The sequence below is a fragment of the Chiloscyllium plagiosum genome, unplaced genomic scaffold (assembly GCF_037043375.1).
Source record: "Chiloscyllium plagiosum isolate Xiang-an unplaced genomic scaffold, Cpla_swu_hap1 HiC_scaffold_24, whole genome shotgun sequence".
Taxonomy (NCBI): Eukaryota; Metazoa; Chordata; class Chondrichthyes; order Orectolobiformes; family Hemiscylliidae; genus Chiloscyllium; species Chiloscyllium plagiosum.
Genome location: NW_028270162.1, coordinates 36,296,669 through 36,323,178, shown reverse-complemented (window position 1 = coordinate 36,323,178; position 26,510 = coordinate 36,296,669). Strand labels below are relative to the sequence as shown.

The following is a 26,510-nucleotide window of genomic DNA, read 5'->3' as shown; positions in this document are numbered from 1 at the left end:
ATAAATATTACTAATGAGTCATTTCCCAGCAAACAGTTTCTCAGTCTAAGACAATCTGGGAAAATGCTCATTCTCAAGACCTGTCTGACTTTCCTCTGGTTAACAAAAATTCCCAATCATGTTACTTTAGTTTGCTATTGTCCTTGCTTCTCTGTAGCATTGGATACAACAGTCCCATTGAACAGAATCAACTGCCTTTGCTGCTTTTATGAGACATAATCGCTTTTATCACTTTCAATCAATTTCTATTTATTAGTAACTTGAATGCAACACACTTCCAATGGAGTGCTTTCTATTCCAAAACTTGCGAGAAACAGATTTTGCAATTGAGATAAATTGGAAAATAAAGGAACGGGTATTGCTATTTATGAGCAATAGGATGTAACTGACATTGAAACAAGCTGACAGTAAAAAATTCAAACAGCATTAAAAAATAATAAGAGGTGGATTGATCCATCTGGCAGTTAAATTAACATGGCAACATCAGCAATAGAGTAGTGGAATTGCCTCCTTGGACAATCAGGAAGGAAAGATCTATCGGAAAGCACTGATATATATCCACTTGTATGTTGGCTTGTCTATCAGCTTTGGGCTTCAGATTCTGTAGTTACAGCATCTCTTAGCCTGCTCTTTTGTTTGTTTTTTGATAGTTGAGTAATTGATCAATGCCACACATTCTGAACATTGTTCCCAATGACAACCTATTAAATTTGGAATAAGTCTGAAATCTGATCAAAGTCTTACAATACTGCTTTGTGTTCCTCATATTTCATAATGTGAAAATTGGGTGCAAGTTACAAGAACAAAGTACAATCCAAACACAGGTACTGGAATGGTAGATGATGCAACGTGCATTTTCTTGAATGAATATATGACCTAAGAGTACTATTTATCTTAGTTTTAGAGAGTACTTGTTCATAATTAGGAAGTCCAGAGTAGGAAAGGGAGCCAAGCAAAACTTATTCACTCAAAATGTAATGGGTCTGTGAAGTAAATTACTGGGGATGTCTATAAACCCAAACTATGTAAAATGTGATAAGGTTCTCCTATCTTTACCGCAGCAAGGTAAATCTCAGCTGTCAAACTTATTGTCAGCATAAAATCTAAACTAGGAAAAATTTCAAAGCATTACAGGAACTTAGCTTTATTATCCTGGACCAGTTTCCCCATCAAGAATTTCAAACTAACTAAATTTTCTCAGGGTAAAATATATCTACAGGTATAGTATAGCAGAAGTAAAATTTTTAAAAATTTACTTAAAATCCTATCTTAGAATATTTTAATGTAGATGTGAGTTTATGAGGAGTTAGTTAACTGTGAGAATGCAACTTCGTTGTAATTGCTCATGACTACTTATTGTAAGAATCAGTTCTAAATTATATTGCAGGAATGAATGTTATACTATAGAGAATCAAAGATGGTTAGGACATGATTATTCTATTTCTAAGTTTATTCACAATGTTTAAATTCACCTTAAAAAAAATGGATGGTCAATCAAATAAGATTTAAAGGAAACTACATTCATAATGCAGTGGACTTTCTTTAAAATGTCTTTCTCTCAACTTTGTAAAGGGGAGTTAATGGTGAACGGAGCCGTTTTGTGTCCTAAGACAGCTGTTCTCTGGAAGTATATTTGGGTTGCCTTTTAAACTTACCATTTGTCGCTGGGACAGAGAGAGACAGGCTTCCATTATTCATTGTACGTCCACAAAAAGTAGTGTTATCACTTTGTTTATATTGTTTCTTTGATGTAATCTTACTGTTTAACCTGTCTTCCCATCTGGATTCTATCATAGGTGTCCGCCTATCTTCTAAGGTCCTCAAAACTTCTCTGCTTTTCCACAATATTGCCTCATTGGTTACTTGCCAGTTATTTAAATGTTGCATATAGTGTGTTGTACTTCAATAATGTCTGTAAACTGAACACTCTTTTCAAATTAACTTGATCAGTATGGTTATAAATGGGCATTAGTGACATCTAAACACCGTTCTGTCGAGAGTAGAGTTTAAGGATTATGATGGAAAGATGGGTAGTAAGATGCATCATTTGGAAAATGGATAAGGCAGTTAAATTTAATGACTTTTCTCTCCTTCTAAAATCCTTGAATAAAGACTTTACACACTTGGAACCATTACATTTCAAAACGGTGAGTTCACAATTTTGGACAGCCTGTACAAGAATTCTTCAATCAGTTTTGCTGTGGCTAAGGAATCCACAAGAATGGCTGTGGACATTCTTCTGAATTAGATAGGAAGTGTATGTAGTCCTACAGTCAGAATTTAGGGAGTTAGGTAGAATATTACCAAAGCAGTAATCTCCTGCTGACAACACTACTGTGGTAGAATGAATACCAAACAACGATAAATAAGAATCCAGAAAGGAAACAGAGGGCTTGGTATTGTGGCAATAATAACAATCTCTCTCTCAATGTCAGTAAATTACAATAAATGATCATTGACTTCAGAAAGAAAGGAGGAGAACACGTTGCCGTCTACATCAACAGAGCGAAGGTTGCGAATGTTTAGAGCATCAGGTTCCTAGGAGTGACGGTAACCAATAGTCCTGGACTTCCCATGTAGATGCGATGGTCAGGAAGGCACAACAATGCCTCTTCTTCCTCAGGCAGCTCAGGAAATTCAGCATGCCCACAATGACCCTCACCAACTTTTACAGATGCTCCATAGAAAATATTCTATCCAGCTGCATAGCAGCCTGGAACAGCAACTGCTCTAGGCAGGATTATAAGAAACTACAGAAGCTTGTGTACACAGCCCAGACTATCATGGAAGCCAATCTTCCATCCTTGGACTCCATTTACATTTCCCGTTGCCACAGAAATGCTACCAATGTCATTAAAGACTCCTTCCACCTGGTGATGCTCTCTTACAATGTCTTCCATTAGGCAGAAGATACAGAAGCTTGAACACATGCACCAACAGATTCAAGAACAGCTTCTTTCCTGCCATTATTAGACTGATGAATGGATCTCTCTAACTTCAAATAGTATTAATCTTGTTAATAAAAATATAAATTGCTGGAAAAGCTCAGCAGATCTGGCAGCATCTGTGAAGAGAAATCAGAGTTTACATTTCAGGTCCGGTAACGCTTCCTCCAAACTAATGGTAGCTAGGAAAATGCTGTTTTTTATGTATTCAGTGGGGCTTAGAACAATGAAGGGAAATCTCATAGGAAGCTATAAAATTCTAACAGGTCTCGGTCATTTAATACAGGAAGGATAGCCCTGATGACTGGGCTTGCAGTCTATGGATGTGGCGTAGGACAGAGATGAGGAGAAATTTCTTCATCCAGAGAATGGTGAGCCTGTGCAATTCACTGCCCCAGAAAGTGGTTGAGGTCAAAACATTAAATATTTTCATGAAGGAGTTAGATTTAGTTCTTAGGGTTAAAGGAATCAAAGATTATAGGGGGAAAGTGGGAACAAGGTGCTGAGTTGGATGATCAGCCATGATCATATTGAATATTGGAGAAGGCTCAAAGGGTTGAATGGCTATTCCTGCTCTTATTTTCTATTTCCCATGCTTCCATAAGATCGAAAGGGCACACTTATGCAAGGTAAGAAAAACTTTTTATCACATGGCATGTAAATAGAGCCTAAAATTCCTGATTGGGAGTATGGTGGAGACAGGTTCAAGTGAGCCATTCGATTATTAGATGATTATTTAAATAGAAACAAAGTGTGGAGTTACAGAGAAAGGGAAGGAGATTGGCACTAAGTTCAAAAGCTCAGAGAGCACCTGCTCACACAATGTGTCATATGGGCTCCTTCTGCACAAAAACAATTCTCTGATTAGGTAGTTTAATTCACCAGATTTGGGATATTGCTGGCATTGCAGTTATGTTAGGGTTCCAGCAATCGAGAGTTGTGGACTCATGATCTGGAGACACAAACCTGAGTCTCATCAATGGCAAGAGAGAATTCAAATTCAATCATTTAATTAAATAAATCTGGAATTGAAAAACTAGTCTTAATAATGGAGACCATGAAGATACTGAACTTTCATAATACACTGATTGATCAATCTCCTTTAGGACAGGAAATCTGCCATCCTTACATATTCGAGACTATACATGACTCCATCACCGTGACAGTTTGATTGGCTGTTAATGAGCTTTTGAAATGGTGTGGTAAACCACTCAACTGCACAATAGTAATTGGCAATAAATGCTATAATTTCCAGCAACAATCGCAATCACATAAATGAATATAAAGAAAAGAGGGTGAGTTCTCAGTTTGCTGGCTGATTCTGCACTGGTCTATCAAACATGACCATCAAGAAATAAGAATAGAGTTGACACCTAATAGACTGGTGCAGTGAACAATATTGTTCTTAGTTTGATTGTATGATAAGATAGTCCCCATCATTTATGTCGAGACCAGGAAGCCACCTACATTGGGCTAACCACATGCCACTATGATAAGAATCTTTGGAGGTGCCACTCAACACATTAAACTATATCAAGCAGTTTAATCCACTGTAGTCACCAATCTGGAGCAATAAGCTCCATGTTTTATATCACAGCAGAGAAATAGTTTTACTCTTTCTCAAATAGCATGAAGAAATCATTCATTTGGAAACCCATTCTGTACTCTATAAAAGTAGGAAGCCACAGATCAACAATGCAGACAAAAAAACAGGGAAAAGAAAATGTGGAAAAGGATAGAAAGGAGCAAATAAGTTGGATGATCAGTAGAAAGTCAGTAAGATAGCATTGGGCCAGTAGTTAGGCTTGAATAATTTTGAGGCATCAGACATCATTTTTATAGCCTTGGTGATCTCCATACTTAAATGGATATCCTACTGCCACCCTTCAATTGGCCAATTGTTGGAATTCCAGTTAATAGGAATGCCCAGTTGATATACCCAACCAGTGGGGCTTATCAGGCCAAAGCCTGAAGGGAAACCTAGCTGTCTGTGGTGGGAGAAAGGAACCTGCTAGTGTTAGGCAACAGCAGCTCCACAGTATCTCTGTCAGCCCAGACAGCTGTCCTACTCCTGTTAAATCCACAAAAATGAAAGAAAAACGGAGGTCTGGCCCTTTTTTTGACATTACCATCTGGGGCAAACGGTACAAACTTATTACAATTAGGCTTCTCTGCTTATCGCAGGACACTGATTTGCAGATTAAAAAAGGGCTTTCTTTTTTACCACAAGCAGCCGGCCAACCTGTGGCCAATTGGAAAACCCCTTCCCAGACATTACATGTCAGCTAGGTCCATTTTCAGAGCACTATATGCTGGGTGAACTGACATAAACTCAGGATTCCTAAGTTATATCACAACTAATAGTACATTAGAGAATGCTATAATGAGAAATTCCTGTGTTGCATTGTTCTGATCTGCTGGTTGCACCTAACTATTACATCAAAGAAGAGGCCTAACCTCTAGAATTCTATTAATTTCCTATTACGTTTCCATTCAATGCTTCACTGAACATAATTTCAGATGTGACCTAGTTTGTTGCTTTTCACTTTAGAAACCCCTTGAAGCAAATACTTTCTGTACTTTCCTAATCCATTACGGTTTTGTGGTTATGATCTGAGCCTCCACAAAATCAAAAAGCAATAGACCACCACCTCCCTACACCATCCCCTCCAAAACCGCTCCCAGTTGTATCCAGTTGTAACAAGCTGGTTGTCTTGAGATTGTATGAATTTTGTTCCCCTTTCACAAAAAAATCCCGACATAGCTCATCATTATTAAAATCCATTTCAAATTCACAATTGGTTGGCCATGTGGTTTTTTAATCAGTGCTAACAGCCAACTGCTCATGACAGGAAACAAATGTTGAACGTGTACGATGGAAGATTCAATGTTAACCTGATACAAGCTCTGAGCTGAATTTCACTGTATTATTTTCAACCGACTATTGAATAAATTGTACGTTATGTTTAGGGCACAATTAGTTCAACACTTCTTATTTAGTATTCAAATTGTAGCATCAATTTTAATTCATATTGAGGGATCAAATGCAGCGCAAGTAAAGTCTGGGAAAGGAGATACATGTTCACAACATCATCAGTATGAGCCTTAAGCATTATGAAACCCTTTCCCTAAACTCTTTGTCACTTAAGATAACGAGATCCTGGGACATTGGGGATGGTAATGGCAATAGCTTACCTCAGAAGGATGTTCACATTTTTATCTTGGTACTTCAGTAAACTTCACAACTTCTGAGTTGCTTTTGCAAGATTGTAATCTCCCCACTTCCAGTTCCTCTGTCCTTTCCCAAGTCTTCTCCCTTCCCTCGAGGTCCTCTCAACACCCCAATAATGCTTGAAACCGAGAAGCCTGAAAGCTGCACCCTGGATCGTTCCTGGGGAAAATGCTCAGATATTGACACGCTGGACAGGTCGAAGTCAACTGTGCAAAATGGAACATCAAAAACAAGTGAACAACAGTAACTAGGTACAGTGCAGCAGTGAGCTCATTGAAACATTAATCTTCCCCACACGTGCAAAGGAGTTTTAGAACCAGGGCTAAAACTGGGGAGGAGTCACCTCCACGTCTCTTTGATGTCACCACATGGTCTTGACCCTCTACCCTCAAATAGTTGTTCACCTCCAGTGATGTGCAAGCAGTCCTTCAGAAATGGAGTCACTGCTCCCACCATAAATGGTTTGCATGCTTTGACCTTACCTATTACAGATTATACAGTGGCTTTGGAGAAACAATATCCACCTTGACCAGTTAGAGGGAGCTTAGAAGCAGTCACTCGACCTTTGTAGTCTGTTCTCTCTCCTGTAAATGAGTGGAAGTACTGAGTCGCTACTCCACAGCGGTAGATGTGGCTCAATGCAAGGGGAATATGCTAGCCTCTCTCAGAATGTCCACTACCAATAGCCTACACGAGGCCAGTTTGTCAAGTGGGGAGTAGCATTTGGCAAGCCTTTGTAGGCACAAATAGCCAGGAGGCAGTAACAGCAGCTTTTCACCAGCCTTGCTGAGGTTACTGGAGGGTGGATCACCTCATGCGGGTAACTGAGTATCAGATCTCCTACTAAGTAAAACACTAACTTTATCACTTAGTGCACAAAGTGTTACAAAGTCGAAAGAGTATGTGGTCACTTTAAGAGAGTGACCTTTTCTGGGTTGAGAGATTGTGACAGCACATGTGTCTGGACTAGCTGACAGGTGCAGAGAGTGTTGAGAATTGATAATATGTAACATTCAGCTTGGGGTTATGTTTTGATGTTAAGGCAATTGGATTTGAATTTAACCAATTAATTCAAGTTATGCCCAGGGTACCAAAAATCAACTGAATTTGAATTTATTGTATTGACAACATCAGATCAATGAGAAAGTACGATGTTGAGGGTATAAAAAGGAAGGGCATTTTGAACATTGGTCAGAGCCATCAGAAGAAATAAATAGCTTGCTCTCAAAAGAAATCTCTCAGAAGGCAACACGTATTAAAGGTGCCAAGAAATTTTATACGAAAACACTTGCAGTTAAAAGTAAGAAGACGACCCAGGGAGAAGAGAGCAGAATTGGAGGGTTGGAAGGAAGCAGCAGATTCAGAAGACTGGAAGAAAGGTAGCATAAGAAACTGTATGGACTTTGAGAGATGTAGTTAATTTAATGTTTAATACTTGTGTTACTGGAGCAGCATTTTAATAGAGTTGGGGGCCAGATAGTGATTAGTTAAGAAAAAGGCAGCTTGAGTTTGTTAATAGTTCTGGTTTAGTGTTCACCGTTAGAGTTAGAAAAATAAAGTGTTGATTTTTTTCTTTAAACAGTGGGAATCAGGGGTTTTCTCACTCACTCACTCATACTTTTAGCAGATGTTAAGATGAGCTTTTCTGGGTGCTTTCGTTTTAATTAACAGAGGGATTTGACTTCCACATTGTAACAAAATCATGGAAGACAGTTGTTATGTACTTCAATACATTAATCATCTTCATCACTTTTGGTATGTTTAAATCCAGTTCATTTAACAGCAGCTTCTGAATCTGCTCCGTCAGTGTGTAATTGATGTGGAATTATTTGGAATGGTTTGAGTTTACTTTAGCACAGGATGAAAGAAGTATTGCTGGCTATAACGAGGATTGTTCATGCAGGGGGTTCATGTAAGCTTGCCAAAGAGAAGATGCCTACTAGGTTCATTAGAAATTAACACATCCCTCAATCTTATTGTTACATGCAATCAATTGTCCTCCTTCTACTGCCTTGCCTTGTGCTTCCCTCCCTCATCTGATGAGGATTTCAGTGGCTGCTATCCCTCTAAATGCAGAATGTAATGGGTCACTTCTCGTACAGTATTTTAATGCAAGCCCCGAGCCTGTCCAGACGCCTGATTGTCTGCTACAGCTCACTAATCCCCCTGGTGGTCTCCTGCTTTAATTAGATATATGTCACACAAGTGTAGATCTGCCATTTCCTCTCTCATGTAAAGTATTTTCCATACACCTGGGATGGCAGATAAGCATTTCATAGAATGGCTTCATGAATGACATAGAATTATAGAATCCCAGCAGTGTAGATGTAAGCCATTCGACCCATCAAGTCCACACTGACCCTCTGAAGAGCATCCCACTCAGACTCATCCCCATTCTCTATCCTTGTAGCTCCACATTCTCCATGACTAATCCACCCACCCTACACATCCCTAGACACTTTGGTGCAATTTAGCATGTGTCAATCTAGCAAACCTGCACACCTTTGGATTGTGGGAGAAAACCGGAGCACCCGGAGGAAACTCCACACAGTCACCTGAGGATGGAATTAAACTCAAGTCCTTGGTGCTGTGAGCCAGCAGTGCTAGCCAATGACCCATCATGCCATTTGTTTAATGTCTCAACTGAAGGACAGCTCCCTGACAGTGCAGCAGTCCCTCAGTATCAGCATCAGCTCTGATATTCACATGCTCAATTTTTGGTGTGGAACTTGAACCCACAAGGTTCTGACTCAGTGCACTACCTAGTGAGCTGCAGCAGGCACTTTCACTGCGTGAGAATGTGGGGTGATGGTTGTGACAAGGATGTCTTACATGATAAATATCTATAAACAATCTGAATATAAATGTATGACAATATTAAGAAGCAATAAGTAACAAACTAATACCCTGGAATGAACCCCAGCTGGCATTGAACAGTTTCCCGGTGGGCAAGATCTTGTTAATTCACTTCTCAGATTTCTCTCGCCCATTGAAATTTCATTTAGTCTTAAACATGGATAGAATTTCTCTCGCTGAAAGTTTCACCCTTAAACCAACAAGGCAACCTCTTTAAGCTTCAAACAGTTTCATGATGAATGAAATAACCTAAAACTAATCAAGAGCTGCATGTTCTCAATACAGCTTTTCTTTTTCTGTTGACTTCCAAACCTATGAATTGACACACTGTCTTGGTGTATTGCCTGTCCCTTCATTATATTGCATCAAGTGTATTCTGAAATCCCAGCTACAGTTTAATCAGACCTTTTAATGGACTGCACTCATGCAGACACCACAATGTTTTTTACTAGAATGCTATTACTGCCACTTTCTGTTTAAATAATTGCAGGCATTCAGCTCTGCAGTCAAGGCAGAAGAGACAGCCAGGTGGTATATTGTAATAGGGATCATTTAATTTAAAATACTGAAGCCTGTAGATTGACTCAGCTCCCAGTGTCGCAATCATTCACTGGGCTTGCTGGCCTTCATCATCAACCACATGATCCTAACTTACTATCAGGTCAGCATCTAAATGATGGCATCTACAGTGACTGCAGAAACTACCCAAACTCAGGGTAGGGGAATTTCATGACAACAGGAGTCAACTGAGTAGAGGAAAAAGGCTTAAAAAGTCATGAGGGGCTTTTTTTTACACAGAATGGTTCATGTGTGGAATGAACTTTCAAAGGAAGTAATGGACGTGAGTACATTTACAACGTTTAAAAGACATTTGGATGAGTACGTGAATAAATATTTGGTGGGACAGGGGCCAAGTGCAGGCAGATGGGACTAGTTTAGTTTGGGATTATGGTCAGCATGGACTTGTGAGACTGAAGGGTCTGTTTCTGTGCTGTGTGACTATTTAACTCTACAACCCTGCTCTGCATGTATTGCATGGTTCCGGTGAGACCTAGGATGGTGATGGTCAGAATTGAGTAAAAATGAAGTGGTTTTTCTCCAGACAAAATCCCTCCCTCCTGTATATTTCTTTTGATCTCCCCATGAATATTGCAGTTTACAATAGCCTGATGGTTTAATTGGACTGCAATGTTTACTGCCTTAATTTTAATATTTCTCCGTGCACAGAGTTTCAGCCCACAGATTTATAATAATCACTTAACTTTGTATTACCCACTCACTCTTAAATTTCAATTCATCCATTACCACTACTATGACCATTGCTACCAATATTTTGTAAGATTCCTCTTCCTTTGTAAACACTATTGTAATTTACTTATTAGTGTTATAGCACCTTGAAGCATTTATCACCTTTTTTACGTTTAGAATAGGGCTACTCTGTCTCTTACTACCCACATACTTTTACATGCAGGTGCAAGACATTTGGACTTCCCTTAATGCTGGCTGCCATTGTGCTCTGAAAGTCCATGTTTGCCAGTCTTACATTCTTCTTCCTTTCTCCTCTCTGCATTTGACCTGCAGACTGTTTCTCAATTGAAGAACTCAGTTGACATGTATCAAACACGTTCTCAATTTGTTATATCATAAGCTCTATCTCTTTTGTCATCCAAGGAGTCCTTGTTTTGAAACAAAAACACAAAGTGACCCTTCACTGAACACAGAAACATTAACTGTGTTTCTCTCTCCTCAGATGCTGCCAGACCTCCTGAGGTTTTTCAGCAATTTCTGTTTGTGTTTTCACATCTCCAGCATCCACAATTCTTTGTTTTATATGAATCCTTGTTTGGTCGCCCTAACCTACCCCTCCCCCACCCGTTGAAATGTACCTAGCCTGCATCTGAAGTATTTCTTCCCAAAATGTCACCTTCAGTACCATTGTTCCATTACTATTGCTCCTGTCATTCTTTCGTTCCATTCACCCTGGCTAGATCCTTTCACATTCATACTGAAATTACTCCTCTACTAATTTAGATTGTCCTTCCCTCCTCTCCATTACTAGTATAAACCTTAAGATACAATACTCTCTCTTACCCAAGTGCTCTCTCACAGACAGTTGGGCCATTTCATTTCCTAGGACGAGATCCAGTTAGTTCCCATTTTCAGTTGGGCCAAAACCATGCTGATCAATGAGGGTCTCCTGAACATATTTCAGAAATTCCTACCTCCTCTTTATGTTTTACTGCAATTAACATTTGTACAATTAAATTCTCCCATTCTTCAATTCTTGTGCAGCTTTTGATTTTCCTGCAAGGCTGTTCCCCTATCTCGCTTTGGAGATTTGTAGATACCCGGAAGACTGGAGGTTGGCTAGCGTGGTGCCACTGTTTAAGAAGGGTCTCACAAACTTGATTGAGATTTTTGAGGAAGTAACAAAGAGGATTGATGAGGACAAAGTGGTAGATGTGATCTATATGGACTTCAGTTAAATGTTCGACAAGGTTCCTCATGGGAGACTGATTAGCAAGGTTAGATCTCACACAATACAGGGAGAACTAGCCATTTGGATACAGAAATGGCTCAAAGGTAAAAGATAGAGGGTGGTGGTGGAGGGTTGTTTTTCAGACTAGAGGCCTGTGACCAGTGGAGTGCCAAAAGGATCGGTGCTAGGTACTCTACTTTTTGTCATTTACATAAATAATTTGGATGCGAGCATAAGAGGTACAGTTAGTAAATTTGCAGATGACACCAAAATTTGAGGTGTAGTGGACAATGAAGAGGGTTACCTCAGACTACAACTGGATCTGGACCAGATGGACCAATGGGCTGAGAAGTGGCAGATGGAGTTTAATTCAGATAAATGCGAGGTACTGTATTTTGAGAAAGCAAATTTTAGCAGGACTTATACACTTAATTGTAAGGTCCTAGGGATTGTTGCTGAACAAAGAGACCTTGGAGTGCAGGTTCATAGCTCCTTGAAAATGGAGGTGCAGGTAGATAGGATAGTGAAGAAGGCGTTTGGTATGCTTTCCTTTATTGGTCAGAGCATTGAGTACAGGAGTTGGGAGGTCATATTACAGCTGTACACAACATTGGTTAGGCCACTGTTGGAATATTGTGTGCAATTCTGGTCTCCTTCCTATCGGAAAGATGTTGTGAAACTTGAAGGGGTTCAGAAAAGATTTACAAGGATGTTGCCAGGGTTGGAGGATTTGAGCTATTGGGAGAGGCTGAACAGGCTGGGGCTGTTTTCCCTGGAGCATCAAAGGCTGAGGGGTGACCTTATAGAGGTTTACAAAATTATGAGGGGCATGGATAGGGTAAATAGACAAAGTCTTTTCCCTGGGGTGGGGGAGTCCAGAACTAGAGAGCATAGGTTTAGGGTGAGAGGGGAAAGATATAAAAGAGACCTACGGGGCAACTTTTTCACACAGAGGGTGGTACGAGTATGGAATGAGCTGCCAGAGGATGTGGTGGAGGCTGGTACAATTGTAACATTTAAGAGGTATTTGGTTGGGTATATGAATAGGAAGGGTTTGGAGGGATATGGGCTGGGTGCTGGCAGGTGGGACTAGATTGGTTTGGGATATCTGGTCGGCATGGACGGGTTGGATCGAAGGATCTGTTTCCATGCTGTACATCTCTATGACTCTATGACTCAATCAACTACAGAAGTGATCTCTCCCTTTTTGGTTTTCAACTCTAACCAAATGGATTCTATCCTTCCCATCTTAACAATAACCCCTATTTCCAAACCTACAATGTGTTCCCTAATCAGTCCTGCCACCCAAACCCCTCTGTGCCTCCTTTATGTTTTTCTGGACATTTCTTGTTCTGTTGAAAATTTATATTGCGTTATTTGTAAAATTGGATTCCAAAATAGACAGAACACTTGAGGTTATTAATTCAGTGCTTTCCAAAACAAATAGAAGAGAAAAAAGAAGTATGCTATGGAATATTTCCAAGGTGTCCTGTGACAGAGGGAGACAAAAGACAAAAACAAGTTTCCTTTTAGGAAGAGGGACAAAACTGGAAGTTTTGGGAGTGTGTAGGCTTATTTCAGAGAGAGCAAAGAATCATTCAGTGGAAATGTCTGTAAGAGAAGCAGTGCAACTTAGTAATCTCCAGAACAGTCAGGACAGAAGATAAGCCTGCAGTGGCTTAGAAATGAATAACAGTGAAGCTCCAAGGCTTTATGGTGTCAGAAAGGAAGTCATCCTACAGCAAGCACAAAAATGCTGAAGAAACTGTCCACAACTGGTAGTATCTGTGGAGAGAGGATCAGAGCTAATGTTTTGAGTCTGATATAACTCCACTTCAGCACTGATATCCTATGAACCTGTTGAATACATGAGTTTAAGGAACACATGTTAGGGAGATAGCAAGCTGTGTCAGCGTTTGATTCAGGGTCTCTGAAGAAACATTTACAAGTGAAGATATAATCAAGTGAATGCAGAAGTGTACTGAAAAGAAACCAAATTGCATCCATCAACTGAAGAAGGAACTTTAAAGTGGGAACAGGTTGATCCATCACTGAGGTTTGAGTATTGATAAGATTGTTGTTGATTGTAAAAGGATTGAATCGTTATTTCTGATATTTGTAATAAGACCAATTCAAATAATTCTTATAACATATGAAATAGTTGGTATTGGTTCTTTTGTTAAACCCACATTGGCAGCCTGTTGTAACCATGGTACACCATGGTACACAAATTACAAAAATAAAATTTATGGCCCACCAAGCAAGGTGTCACTCTGGAAGCAGCCTGTCTAGTTTTACCATCAGCTGAGATAATAACAGTATCCTTGAATATTAAGCACCTAGTCCTCACCATTTTTCCAACATGCTTCTATTATTGCCATTATATCATATTCCCAAATGACAGTTTGTGCTTAGAGATCAGCAATATGCATGCATTTTGCATTCTTTATCGTTTATCTTTGGCCACTCCTAATATGGAGCTATTTCTTTTTCTGGGACTGTCCACCCTCTTATTTTATTCCCTTTATGCACATCTTTCCTTAATCTATGAAAGTAGAACACAAAAATGTGGGAAAAGGAGCAAAGTGGAGCATGTAGCCTGTCAAGCCTCATCTGCCATTCAGTGCAATATTGGCTGATCTTCTACCTCATCTTTACTTTCTCATACATTCTCCTTAGTTGTTTGAGAGGCCAAAAATCTGGCTATCTCAGCAGTGTCTGATGATGGAGCCCCCACCTTCATCTAGCATATAGAATTCGAAAACTGCATCAAACTCTTTAGTGAAGAGACGTTTAGTTATATCCAGCACTAAATGATTGACCAATTATGCTGATTCTGTTCCTGTGAGCTGGAGAAACAACCCCAGTACCTTCCCCTGGGACTGGGCTGGGAGACAGAGGGGTGTGTGGGGTGGGGGTGGGGAGTGGGGTGGGGATGCTTCATCAGGTGGGAAGGCAAGGGGTGAGGGTCTTGTAACATTCCTAACTCCACCTATAAAGTCTAGGGCGGGAATGGTTGAGCTTAGCCTTAGCTTAGCCTTAGCTTAGCCTTCCTGCTGCAAGGCCAATTAAAGCTCTTAAATAAGACCTTGAAGGGCTTAAATAAGAACCTCATTTTACCATTGCTGCTATTCTAGATGATCTTGACGACTGAGGACAACACATTTACTTGATATGGAGCCCTCCAGTGATTGGTCTCCTCATGAGTCTCCTGTCATACAGGTACAGGGCACTATATGCGGTATTGAAGAGCTGCCAGCCTCTAGTTGGCTGGCAAGCCTTTTACTTTGGCAAACCTTAGAGGCAAGTCATCCATCTGTCAGGTCTTAGGAGCTCCAAAAGCAGATAAATATATTCTTGATTGGATTTAATTAGTGGATTTTGGGAATGGCTACATTGGGGTTGTCACTAGATTTTCAGTCAATGGATGGACCACCTGCTGTCACTGTTACATCCAGCGCTCGGTGTCCATCCTGGCAATCTCCTCCATCACGTTGCATACATCAAAAAGATTGCCTCTCAGTCTTCTAAATTACAGCCAAATTTACTCAAGACTATCTCCATAAGATATCTCATCTATTCTATAACTTAACTTTTCACTGCACTGTCTCCAAGGCAAGTAAAGTTTGGATAAGGAGATCATTGCACAGTACTCCTGATTTAATCCCTACAAAGCCCCTGACAGGAACTCTTGCTTTTCTGCAGCTTGGGTAGCAACTGCAGCTAAGAAGCCCTTTGATTCTCCCCTTTGAAAGCCAATTGACATAATCGTCTCGTGGTATTATTGGTGATCCATGAGCCACGTAATGTTCTGGGGACAGCATATGGTGGAATTTGAATTCAATAAAAATCTGGATTTAAGATTCTAATGATGACTGTGAATCCATTGCTGATTGTTGGAAAAAAAAACATCTAGTTCACTAATGCCCTTTAGGGAAAGATTCTTCCATCCTTACCTCGCCTGGCCGATATGTGACTCTAGACCCACAGCAATGTGGTTGACATTTAACTACCCTCTGGGCAATTAGGGCTGGGCATTAATGCTGGCCTAACCAGCAATGCTCTTATCCTGAATGATTTAAAAACGTACTTCTCCAACCACAAGGAGATGTTCCAAGCAGTGTCACAGGGCTGGGAACACAACCTTCGACGTTCCCAGTCATACTGAAGATAGCAATATATATCCACTAACAATAGTAGCGCCAATCAATACATTCCTTTCAATCTCTCCACTTGAATAGACTCCTGCACCATGATACTGTGGTCAGTTTATCCATCACATATCTACTGTCTCTCTGGCTGTACTCCTTGACTTTTTATTTATTGTTGATTTTTGAAGCTTTCACTCTCAAATCTCCCCTTAGACCTCAGGTCTGATATTATCTATCCCTCCCACTCCCCACAGGCCAGTTCTTGAGTTTGATTTTAACCTGCGTTGCTGTACTCACTTTGAATGAACAGGAAAAACTAACACAAAGGGATGAATTGTAATGTACTGATCGATTTTACCAGCCTGCTAAGTCACAAATATTGCTCTTACAAAGTAATGGATTTTGTTGAATTGATTCAAGGTGTCTATAATACAGATAATTTGTTTCTGTTTCTGTCTAAATTTTCTTTCACTGCTAAATGACAATGCCAACACTGACAGTTCCCCTGGGTTGCTTTGTGGTCAGAAAATGCAGATAGAATTTTCAGCTACAAAACCATGCTTCTCCCTTCACTCTTTTTCTTTAATTTTACTGGGATTATTTCTAACCAAAACAAACATTGCATATGTCCACTTTTAAAGTCGATTTAAATAAAGATAAAAGACCTCCATTAGATTTTATATTATGAACATATATGCAAGTACTTTAGATATTTGGAAAGAGATAAGAATGATATTTAACTTCTACTATTATTGCACCTCAGTGGCAAATTATACTTTAATTACCCATTAACTTATTTGAAATTAAAATAACCAAGAATAATTGCATGTCTTCTTTCATTCTGAATTTTCCTGGCAGGTCCTGGGATTATGAGAAAGAGCATTCATGAAAGTGGTGAGTTCCTATCCTTCAAGTGAAGATCTTTCCTCGCTTGAAATTGCATTAAGTGTGTTCAATAAAATCTCATTTCCGCTAAATTTGTTGGACTCATTACTCATCAAAAATTAAATGTACTATTAAATAAGGACAATGGATATGAATAATTATGGCTACTGGGTGGACTGATAGAGAAAATGTATAGAAATGAAAATTCATTGTTATTCATAATTTATCTGTCACATGCATAGTCAAACAAGCAACAACCATTCAATAAGGATTTAAGAAGAGCAGCAACATAAAGTTAATCTTCATAAGTAAAAGACTGCTGATGCTGGAAGGCTGAAATCAAAACAGAAAATGTTCAAGTCAAGTTGCATCTGTGGCGAGACAGAGTAACCACTTCAGGTCAATGACCTTTTGTCAGAAGTGGAAGAAGTAGAAGTGTAATTGATTTTAAGTAGGTCAAGTTGGAAAAAAGTGGAAATCCACAATTCTGTAATAGGGTACGAGTTGGGAGAAATGAAGCAACAAAGGGAATAGTAAAGAAAAAAGATCCAAAGGAGGTGCGAATGGCAGAATGATGAACCATTCAGAAGAAAATGCAAGAGAATAACAGAATTACAAAAATACCGACATACGAGTGAGATGTAGAAGGAAGTCACTTGGTCCACGAGGCCTTCTCCACCATTTCACAAGATTATTCCCTTCTGCCTCGGACATGTTTTAGCCCCTTGCACAATAAGAACCTATCACCCCAACCTTCAAAATATTTAGTGACCCTGCATCAATTGCCTCCTGAGGCAGACAGTTCTGGAGTTGTAAATGTCTCTGAGAGAGAAAAAAAAAACTCTCATGTCAGTCCTAAAATGGAAACATTAATTTTTAATCAGTGCCCCTTATGTTTTGAATTCACCCACAAGAGGAAACATTCTTTCCACATCTGCCTTATTAGGACCATTCAGGATCTTACACACTTCCAAGTCACCCCGCCCCCCCCCCCCCCCCCCAACTCTTCTAAACTCTTTCATTCTAGGTATTAATCTAATAAACCTCCTCAGACCCATCTCCGACACGTTTACCTCCTTTCTTAAATAAGGAGACCAAACTGCGCACATGTATTCAAGGTGTGGTCTCACCAATGTCTTGTATAACTGAAATATAACATTGTTACTTTTATATTCAATTCCTCTCATAATAAAAGATAGCATCCTATTAACATTCTTTATTTAATTACTTGCTGTAGCTGCCTACTAATGTTTTGTGACTTGTGCTCGAGAACATTAAGACCCTCCTGTACCTTGGAATTCTGCAATCATCTCCACTTCAGTAATGCTCTGCACTTGTTCTATATTTCCTGCTAAAGTGAACAACTTCATATTCTCTGACATCACAATCCATCTGCCAGGCATTTTTACCACTCATTCCACCCATTCATATGTCTGCCTTCTCCATATGCCCTCTTCACAATATACATTCCTATTTATTTTTGTGTCACCTGAAATTTAGCCACCATGCCTTTAGTATAAATTTAAAAAAAAACTGAGGCCCCAGTACAGTTGTCACATCCTGCCACTCAGGAAAAGATTCTTTTATAGATACTTTTGGTTTTCTGCCAATCAACCCTCTATCCATGTTAATATCTCTTGTCCTCTATCCTGAGCTCCTACTTAGTGCAGCAACCTTTAATATGGCCCTTCAAGGCCCCGGATGGCTGTCTGTGTGGAGTTTGAGCGCTCCCCCCGTGGCTGCATGGGTTTCCTCCGGGTGCTCTGATTTCCTCCCGCAGTCAAGGGATGTGTGGGTCGGGAGGATTGGCTGCGCTAAATTGCCCATAGTGCTGGGTGCATTAGTCAGAGGGAAATGGGTCTGGGTGGGTTAGTCTTCGGAGGGTCGGTGTGGACTAGTTGGGCCGAAGGGCCTGTTTCCACACTGTAGGTAATCTATAAAAAACCTAAATATTTCAAAAAAAGTCTTCTAGATACCCATATATGTAACATCTATACGCTCCTCTTTATCCACAGTGCATGTAAATTCTTCAAAGAACAATTATTGGTTAAACAAAAAACAGAAGGTGCTGGAAAAGCTCAGCAGGACTGGCAGCATCTGGGACGAGAAATCAGAGCTAACGTTTCAGGTCCAGTGAGCCTTCCTCAGTACAGTTCTGAGGAAGGGTCACCGGATCCCGCCACACACCTGAGCATCTTTCAACTGGTGCACAATGTCAGTTCTAAACACCCTTGCTTTCAGATGATAGGTGGCATCGGCACAAGCTGGAAGTTTATTGCTTATCAGTTTCTATGGCAACATCCAGCCCAGGCCTCCACCATCCAGCATGTCCCTGATTCTGGTCATCCCCAATATCACAGCCCTCCCCTCCACCAGCCCCTCATGCTGCAATGGTGAAGGTGCGGATTCCTGAGCAGTGGCTGGCTGACAATAACAGATATTCCTGATGTTGGGAAACCTCGCCCCAAGCATAAAAGAGATTAGAACTGTTTTAAATTGCTTATAGCAATGTGCAACATGCAGGAATGAGACCCATTTGTTTCTAGATATTTTCCTAATCAACCTGCTCAGAGATTTTTATTACATACCTCTGGGGTAGGCCAGATTCGAACTCAGGTCTCTCAGCTCAGAGATAGGGACACTATCACTGCACCACAAGAGCCTCTTCCTCAGCTAGCTTCTTCTTTTCTTAATTTTATTTTGTGTATTTTTACATTCAGAAGTGCTTTTACATACAATTGAATGGTTTCTTTTCATCACCAAATCCCCTGTGGTATATTTTCATCCACTAACCACTACCAGTAAATCACCCATGCTTTCCAATTGATTAATTTACATACAAAGCCCATTAAGGGCATCAGCTAGTTTTCTTTTTATCATTTCTTTAGTTAGTTTCTTGAACTGGCTGCCAACTCAAAACGTCTGACACCAAACTGAATCTCTATCCCAGTATCTTGAATTGCTATTGTATTCCTATGTGCAAAGAAGGTAGACCTTGGAACCAGATATAAAGAGGTGAGAGAGCAGAGTCTAAGATAATAATCCAAAGATACAATTGAAGAGGGGTTTTTGCGAAGACTTTTGAAAGCAAGGAGTGAGAATGTGAAGAAAACTGAGTAGTAAATTTCAGAAAGTAGGAGTGCAATGGCTAAAAATATGGCTATTGATATAAGAAGAGAAGGAATAAGAGGCAAGATGTCCAGAGCACCCTTCAGATCCAGGGTTTGAAGACAAGAGGAGATCATCACGGTACATTGGAAAAAAATTTGAAAACAAACAGAAATTTTACAATCACTTCTAACAAAAGGGGTTAGGAAAACTGTGAGGTTTTGATGATATTGTTTGATGGAAAGGGTGAAGACACAATTTCTGCCATTTGTGAAACGTTGAAACCAGGTGGCTATGTTGTATCCACAGAAACCAACATTGCTAGCATGTCATATATTCTGGTTACCAACCTTAGTGGCTTATGGCTGGGGTTATTTACTGTCACCAGTCTTGTTTTCTATTCTTTTAGATAAACTTTAACCAGGTGAGACATCCTTTGGTAGGGCACTATAATGAAAGAGGTCAACAAAAACGTATCAAAATTAAACCAAAATATTGTTACCAAGGTGATGATGCTCCCCAGGAGCCCAGAGCTCCCTAAAGGCCTCTGTTGTGCAAATGGACTCTTCCTTTCAATGCTGTTTCTGTCTAATTATCAGCAGTAGAAGACAGGCCACTAAACAATTTTACAAGAACAGATATAGTTTAGTGAATGATAGCTCTACATAAGTTAACATTAGCTACTGAGGCAGAATTACAAAATCAAGGTGTCAGAATCGTTATATCTGACTCCATTGGAACCATGCACATAACTAATTATTTTTCCTTCCAAAGACTGTGTAAAATTATCAGATTGGGTGAAGCTTGGTACATCTCCAGATTAACTCATTCAGATCCATTACTTTATATAATATTTCCCTCCTAGCTTTTATTTCTTTTTGTCAGCAATTTTAGACTCACATATATAAGTTTGCAGATGACACCAAAATTGGAGGAGTAGTGGACAGCGAAGAAGGTTACCTCAGATTACAACGGGAACTTGATCAGATGGGCCAATGGGCTGAGAAGTGGCGGATGGAGTTTAATTTAGATAAATGTGAGGTGCTGCATTTTGGGAAATCAGATCTTAGCAGGACTTATACATTTAATGATAATGCTGAACAAAGAGACCTTGGATTGCAGGTTCATAGCTCCTTGAAAGTGGAGTTGCAGAGAGATAGGATAGTGAAGAAGGCGTTTGGTATGCTTTCCTTTATTGGTCAGAGTATTGAGTACAGGGGTTAGGAGGTCATGGGCTTGTATACCCTTGAGTTTCGAAGATTGAGAGGGGATCTGATTGAGACGTATAAGATTAAGAAAGGATTGGACACTCTGGCAGTAGGAAACATATTTCCATTGATGGGTGAGTGCCAAACCAGAGGACACAGCTTAAAAATACGGGGTAGACCATTTAGGACAGAGCTCAGGAGAAACTTCTTCACCCAGAGAGTGGTGGCTGTGTGGAATGCTCTGCCCCAAAGGGCAGTGGAGGCCCACTCTCTGGATTCATTTAAGAAAGAGTTGGATAGAGCTCTCAAAGATAGTGGAATCAAGGGTTATGGAGATAAGGCAGGAACAGGATACTGATTAGGAATGATCAGCCATGATTATATTGAATGGCAGTGCAGGCTCGAAGGGCTGAATGGCCTACTCCTGCACCTATTGTCTATTGTCTATTGTCTATGTTGCAGCTGTACAGAACATTGGTTAGACCACGGTTGGAATATTGCATGCAATTCTGGTCTCCTTCCTATCGGAAAGATGTTGTGAAACTTGAAAGGGTTCAGAAAAGATTTACAAGGATGTTGCCAGGGTTGGAGGATTTGAGCTATAGGGAGAGGTTGAACAGGCTGGGGCTATTTTCTCTGGAGTGTTGGAGGCTGAGAGGTGACCTTATAGAGGTTTACAAAATCAGGAGGGGTATGGATAGAATAAATATGCAAAGTCTTTTCCATGGAGGGGGGAGTCCAGAACTAGAGGGCATAGGTTTAGAGTGAGAGGGGAAATATATAAAAGAGACCTAAGAGGCAACGTTTTCATGCAGGGGGTGGTACATGTATAGAATGAGCTGCCAGAGGAATTGGTGGAAGTTGGTACAGTTGCAACATTTTAAAGACATTTGGATGAGTATATGAATAGGAAGGGTTTGGAGGAATATTGGCCAGGTGCTGGCAGGTAGGACTAGATGGGGTTGGGATATCTGGTCGGCATGAACAAGTTGGACTGAAGGGTCTGTTTCCATGCTGCACATCTCTGTAACTCTATACCCATTTCTGCATTTACCACTACACCATCTTCTGCCAGGTTTGTGACTACACACATATAAATGGTCTGAACATTTTGCAGTTTTTCCAGAATGCATTTCCTTCTGACTTGGAAGGTTGGTAACTCTTTGGATTGAGGACTGTTGACTTTGGATCTGATTCTCTGTAAATCATTTCACTGGTGGAGAATCTTCTATCTCATGGATGACTATCATGGAGGACATCATTCCTGCCAGTCATTCCTCTGTTGTTGATTACCTTTTCTGAAAGACCTTTAATCTCCTAAATTTCCTTATCAGGTGGACCTGTTAATTTGCCCAGAACATAATCTGGGGAATGTTTAATCCCATGAATGAACATCATGGACAATGGCTGCTCTAATAAGACAAAAAAATTCTTCCTTGCTGAATCCTAGACTTCTGGGCCTAGAAATTTTATTTTGATTTGAATAAATATTCTCTTTTTCACAGTATCCTGGAAGCTCAGGCCAGCCAATTTCTTCCTTTGGTTCATTTTGCTTCCAGGTTTGTTTAAAACTCATAGAATAGAATCCCTACAATATGAAAGCAGGCCTTTCGGTCCAGCAAGTCCACAGAAAACCCTCCGAAAAGCATTACATACAGACCTATCCCCCTGTCCTAGGTTTCCACGGTTTACACATCTAATCTAGCACAGCCAATCCACCTAACTTGCACATCTGTGGACTGTGGGAGGAAAGTGGAGTACCAGGAAGAAACCACACAGACACAGGGAGAAGGTGCAAACTCCACAAAATGACCCAAGGATGGAATCAAATCCAGGTCTCTGGAGCTATGAGGCAGCCCGTTAACCACTGAGCCACCATGCTTCAAGCAAATCATTACTTACAATGTGATGATTTATCTCAGTGGAAGTATATAGGCTCCTTACTCCAACTTGTAGGTTAGGTTGGATGTCTACATCTGCTTTCTGTAGATGTTTTTCTGGTGAATTAGACAATTTACAGCTTCAGTTGTGTCACTGAAAGTCTGTTGCTCCATCAGTATCAATTTTGTCAATTCTGCTTTGACAATTGTGCTTTGAGAGACAACAGATTGCAGTGCTCTGAAGAAGTTCAGCCTCAAGGTGATGAGGACTGGGCAAGGGTTTCTGTGGTAGAAGAGGAGAGATAATGTGAAGATGGGCAACATTGCAGGTGAGGAGAAAGTGATGTGGAATTATACTTTTGTCAATGCTGATATTTATCCAGTGACAGCTTCTGATTACATTTTATTGTTAATAAAAACTTTGTCATAGCTCACCTATCTTGTTCCAACTTCCTCCACCTCCCACCAACCAACCTCATCCAAGACTCAAGGAAATAATTAACTTAAGTGATCTACTTTGTGTTCTTTGAGGAAAAAACAAATTTGATCTGTGTAAGTGAAGATTGTGTTCCATTTTACATGTCCCTATTTATAGTCATAGAATCATACAGGATGAAAACAGACCCTTCGATCGACTCAGTCCATGTTAACCAAATCCCAAACTAAACTAGTCCCATCTGCCTGCACTTCGTTCATATCCCTCCAAATCTTTCCTATTAATGAACTTATTCACACGTCTTTCAAACATTGTAACTGTACCCACATTCACCACATGCTCTGGAAGTTCATTCTACATACAAATCTTTCCCCTCTCACTTTAAAAATATGGCCCCTAGTTTTGAAATCCCCAACCCTAGGGAAAGACACTTGCCATTCACCTTATCTATACCTTGCATGATTTTATAAATCTGTATAAGGTCAGCCCTCAACATCCTACACTCCAAGGAAAAAAGTCCTAGCCTATCCAGCCTCTCCTTATAACTCAAACCCTCCATTCTCAGCAACATCTTAGTAAGTCTTTTCTGGATGCTCACTAGCTTAATAATACCCCCCCTACAACAGGGTGACTAGACTTGGACACAGTACTCCCGAAGAGTGAAAACGTTCTCATAAAATATTGTCAAAACCCAATAATAATGTAAATTTCTGTCATGTGATACTTCCCCGTCTCATTGTTTTAATGACAGGCTTTGGCTCAACTCTTATCCCACCAATTCCTCTGCTTCAGGAAAGAACAAAAATGCATCATGAGAAAACATGGTATGAGTTATAATTATCAAGGGCTGGCTGAAACAATCTTTAAATACAGTCCTTTTACATTGAGTTTGGACTGAAGAGTTTTTTTTTTAAATCCTCTATCCCTTAGGAAGCTTTTACATGCATTATATCTATAAATGTGCATAAATGCAGAACATATTTGGATAGTTTGAAATCAGGCTCCATTGAGCTTCAATGGATAAGTCAAATCCAATCATAATTCAAATCTAGTGGTGCTGTTTAGAGAATTTCGTTCATACAATATAGATTCTAAGAGGTGAAGAGCAAAGCTAGCTATGATTTGAGATAGTACTTTGCACAAAAGGTAATCAACATATGGAATGGACTTCCAGGTAGGATAATAAAGGCCTATAGCATAGATTTTTCCTGCATAGATGAGAATGGACCAAACATCCATTTTTATCAATACCTTCTTTGATGTCTGGGCTCAGTATTCAATGATAAATGTATTCATAGACAGCAATTCATTACCATTGATGAAATCAGATAGTTTTTTGTTGGACATATTTGCATGTTAGATATAGCCTTCTCTGTATACCCTGATGCTTCTTATCATTGAGTACCAGTACCTTCAAAGAGAAGGGACAGTAGAGAACAGTATCATAGATTAGTTTTGTGGCTAGTTCTGAAATAATTTTACCATGACAATACAATATTAGAGATATAAAATGAAGAAATTCCAATAGTAGAGTAAGAAGGTTGCCTTTTCAGATCAAAAGGCTTGTAATCAAGGCACATTGTTGGAGCAGTGTACAAATCTTTAGCCTGAACCTCATCTGTGCAAAACTTTATTCAAAAATCCTTAATCTTACCGATGGTTAGAATTTGGGTAATGGTGGAGGCAAGGAGGTGGTTGCAGGAAATGAATTCACCTTCACCATCATGAGCATAAAATTGAAGAGAAAATCTAAATCAGACGGAAGGAAAAATATCCCAATAAGAACGTTTCACTTTGCAACAAGAAAATACGGAAGCTGTATGGAAAACCAGCTGTGAATTTGAACAGTAATTTACAAAGTTAAAAGAAAATGAAAGATTATAGATTTTATATAAACAAACAGCTCCCTCACAATGAGTTTTAGACAGAAATGCAATCTTAGGGTTCTGAAGACTTATGGACTTCATCAAAATCTGATATATCACACTCGGCTAATTCAATAGGATAGGTACCGACTGTGTAAATGTGTAAAATTGATCATAGAGAATCATCATCACATTTTATATCTCACCCAATTTTTACTTCCATTGATTTCCCCATGGATTTCATTGTACGATGATTGACAGCATATAGCTACCCAACTTATTGTTGTGTACAGTATTACAGGAACTAAGAACAATGCCAAGCAGAAAACCATACTTTAACCAGTCTGGCAAGTTAATACTACCCAGGCATATCATATACTAGATGCAATATAATGGTTAGAAACAGAAACTTTTGGGGAAATACAATTTAAATAATTAAATTTTACTGTAAGGCAGCAATGCAACGACACACAAACTTGCTCTGACTTACAGCCTCATTGGAAGATGAAGCCTCAATCACAGAGGTCTTAATAAAGTTAAAGGTTTTCATGCTTCAGCAGACTCTCTCAATATTCTTCAGCAGCACAGCAATGTCAAGAATATTTTGCTTGATATAATACGTATATAGGAGAAAGTGAGCACTGCAGATGCTGGAGATCAGAGTCAAAAAGTATGGTGCTGAAAAAGCACAGCCGGTTAGGCAACATCCGAGGAGCAGGAGAATCGATGTTTCAGGCATAAGTCCTTCATCAGAAATGTGGTATATAGTAGCCTTTCTTACATATTACAAAGTAACATTTGCCATTTTGTTTTTGCCAATGCCATAACTTTCACCTGCATTATTATTGCTCATCCACATGCTACAACCAAACACAAATTTAGACTACAACATAGAATGGAAAGCTTTGCCACACTCACATCCTCCAAGGTTAGATATATGAGACCCCAAGATTAGATATATGAGACCATCAAGTGATCCGCCTAGTCCATTGGAATTACTCCTGGCTCTGTATCTGAAGATTCAAGTACTATCGCTGGGATCAGTCTGTACACCAGTCAATGAAGGTAAGCATACAGGTACAGCAGATAGTGAAGAAGGCTAATAGCATGCCGGCCTTCATAAAAAGAGGGATTGAGTATAGAAGCGAAGAGGTTCTTCTGCAGCTGTACAGGGCCCTGGTGAGACCACACCTGGAGTACTGTGTGCAGTTCTGGTCTCCAAATTTGAGGAAAGACATTCTGGCTATTGAGGGAATGCAGCGTAGGTTCACAAGGTCAATTCCTGGAATGGCAGGACTACCTTATGCTGAAAGACTGGAGCAACTGGGCTTATATACCCTTGAGTTTAGAAGACTGAGGGGATCTGATTGAGACATATAAGATTATGAAAGGATTGGACACTCTGGAGGCAGGAAACATGTTTCCGCTGATGGGTGAGTGTCGAACCAGAGGACACAGCTTAAAA

The 26,510-nt window shown here is 39.8% G+C and overlaps 1 protein-coding gene across 2 annotated transcripts in view; it reads left to right on the top strand.

Annotated features, from left to right (window-relative positions):
- The first annotated feature begins 7,426 nt into the window (after positions 1-7,426).
- LOC122562716 (calcium-binding protein 7) overlaps positions 7,427-26,510 on the top strand; it is a 160,718-nt gene continuing 141,634 nt past the window's right edge. Inside the window, exons 1-3 of one of the 2 annotated variants that reach the window (XM_088000084.1) lie at positions 7,427-7,556; positions 14,650-14,734; positions 16,522-16,557. In XM_088000084.1, coding sequence (XP_087856210.1) covers positions 16,549-16,557 — 9 coding nt within the window. In that variant the 5' untranslated portion in view covers positions 7,427-7,556; positions 14,650-14,734; positions 16,522-16,548. The remainder of the gene's footprint in view (positions 7,557-14,649; positions 14,735-16,521; positions 16,558-26,510) is intronic. The other variant, XM_043715831.2, reaches the window with a different exon arrangement.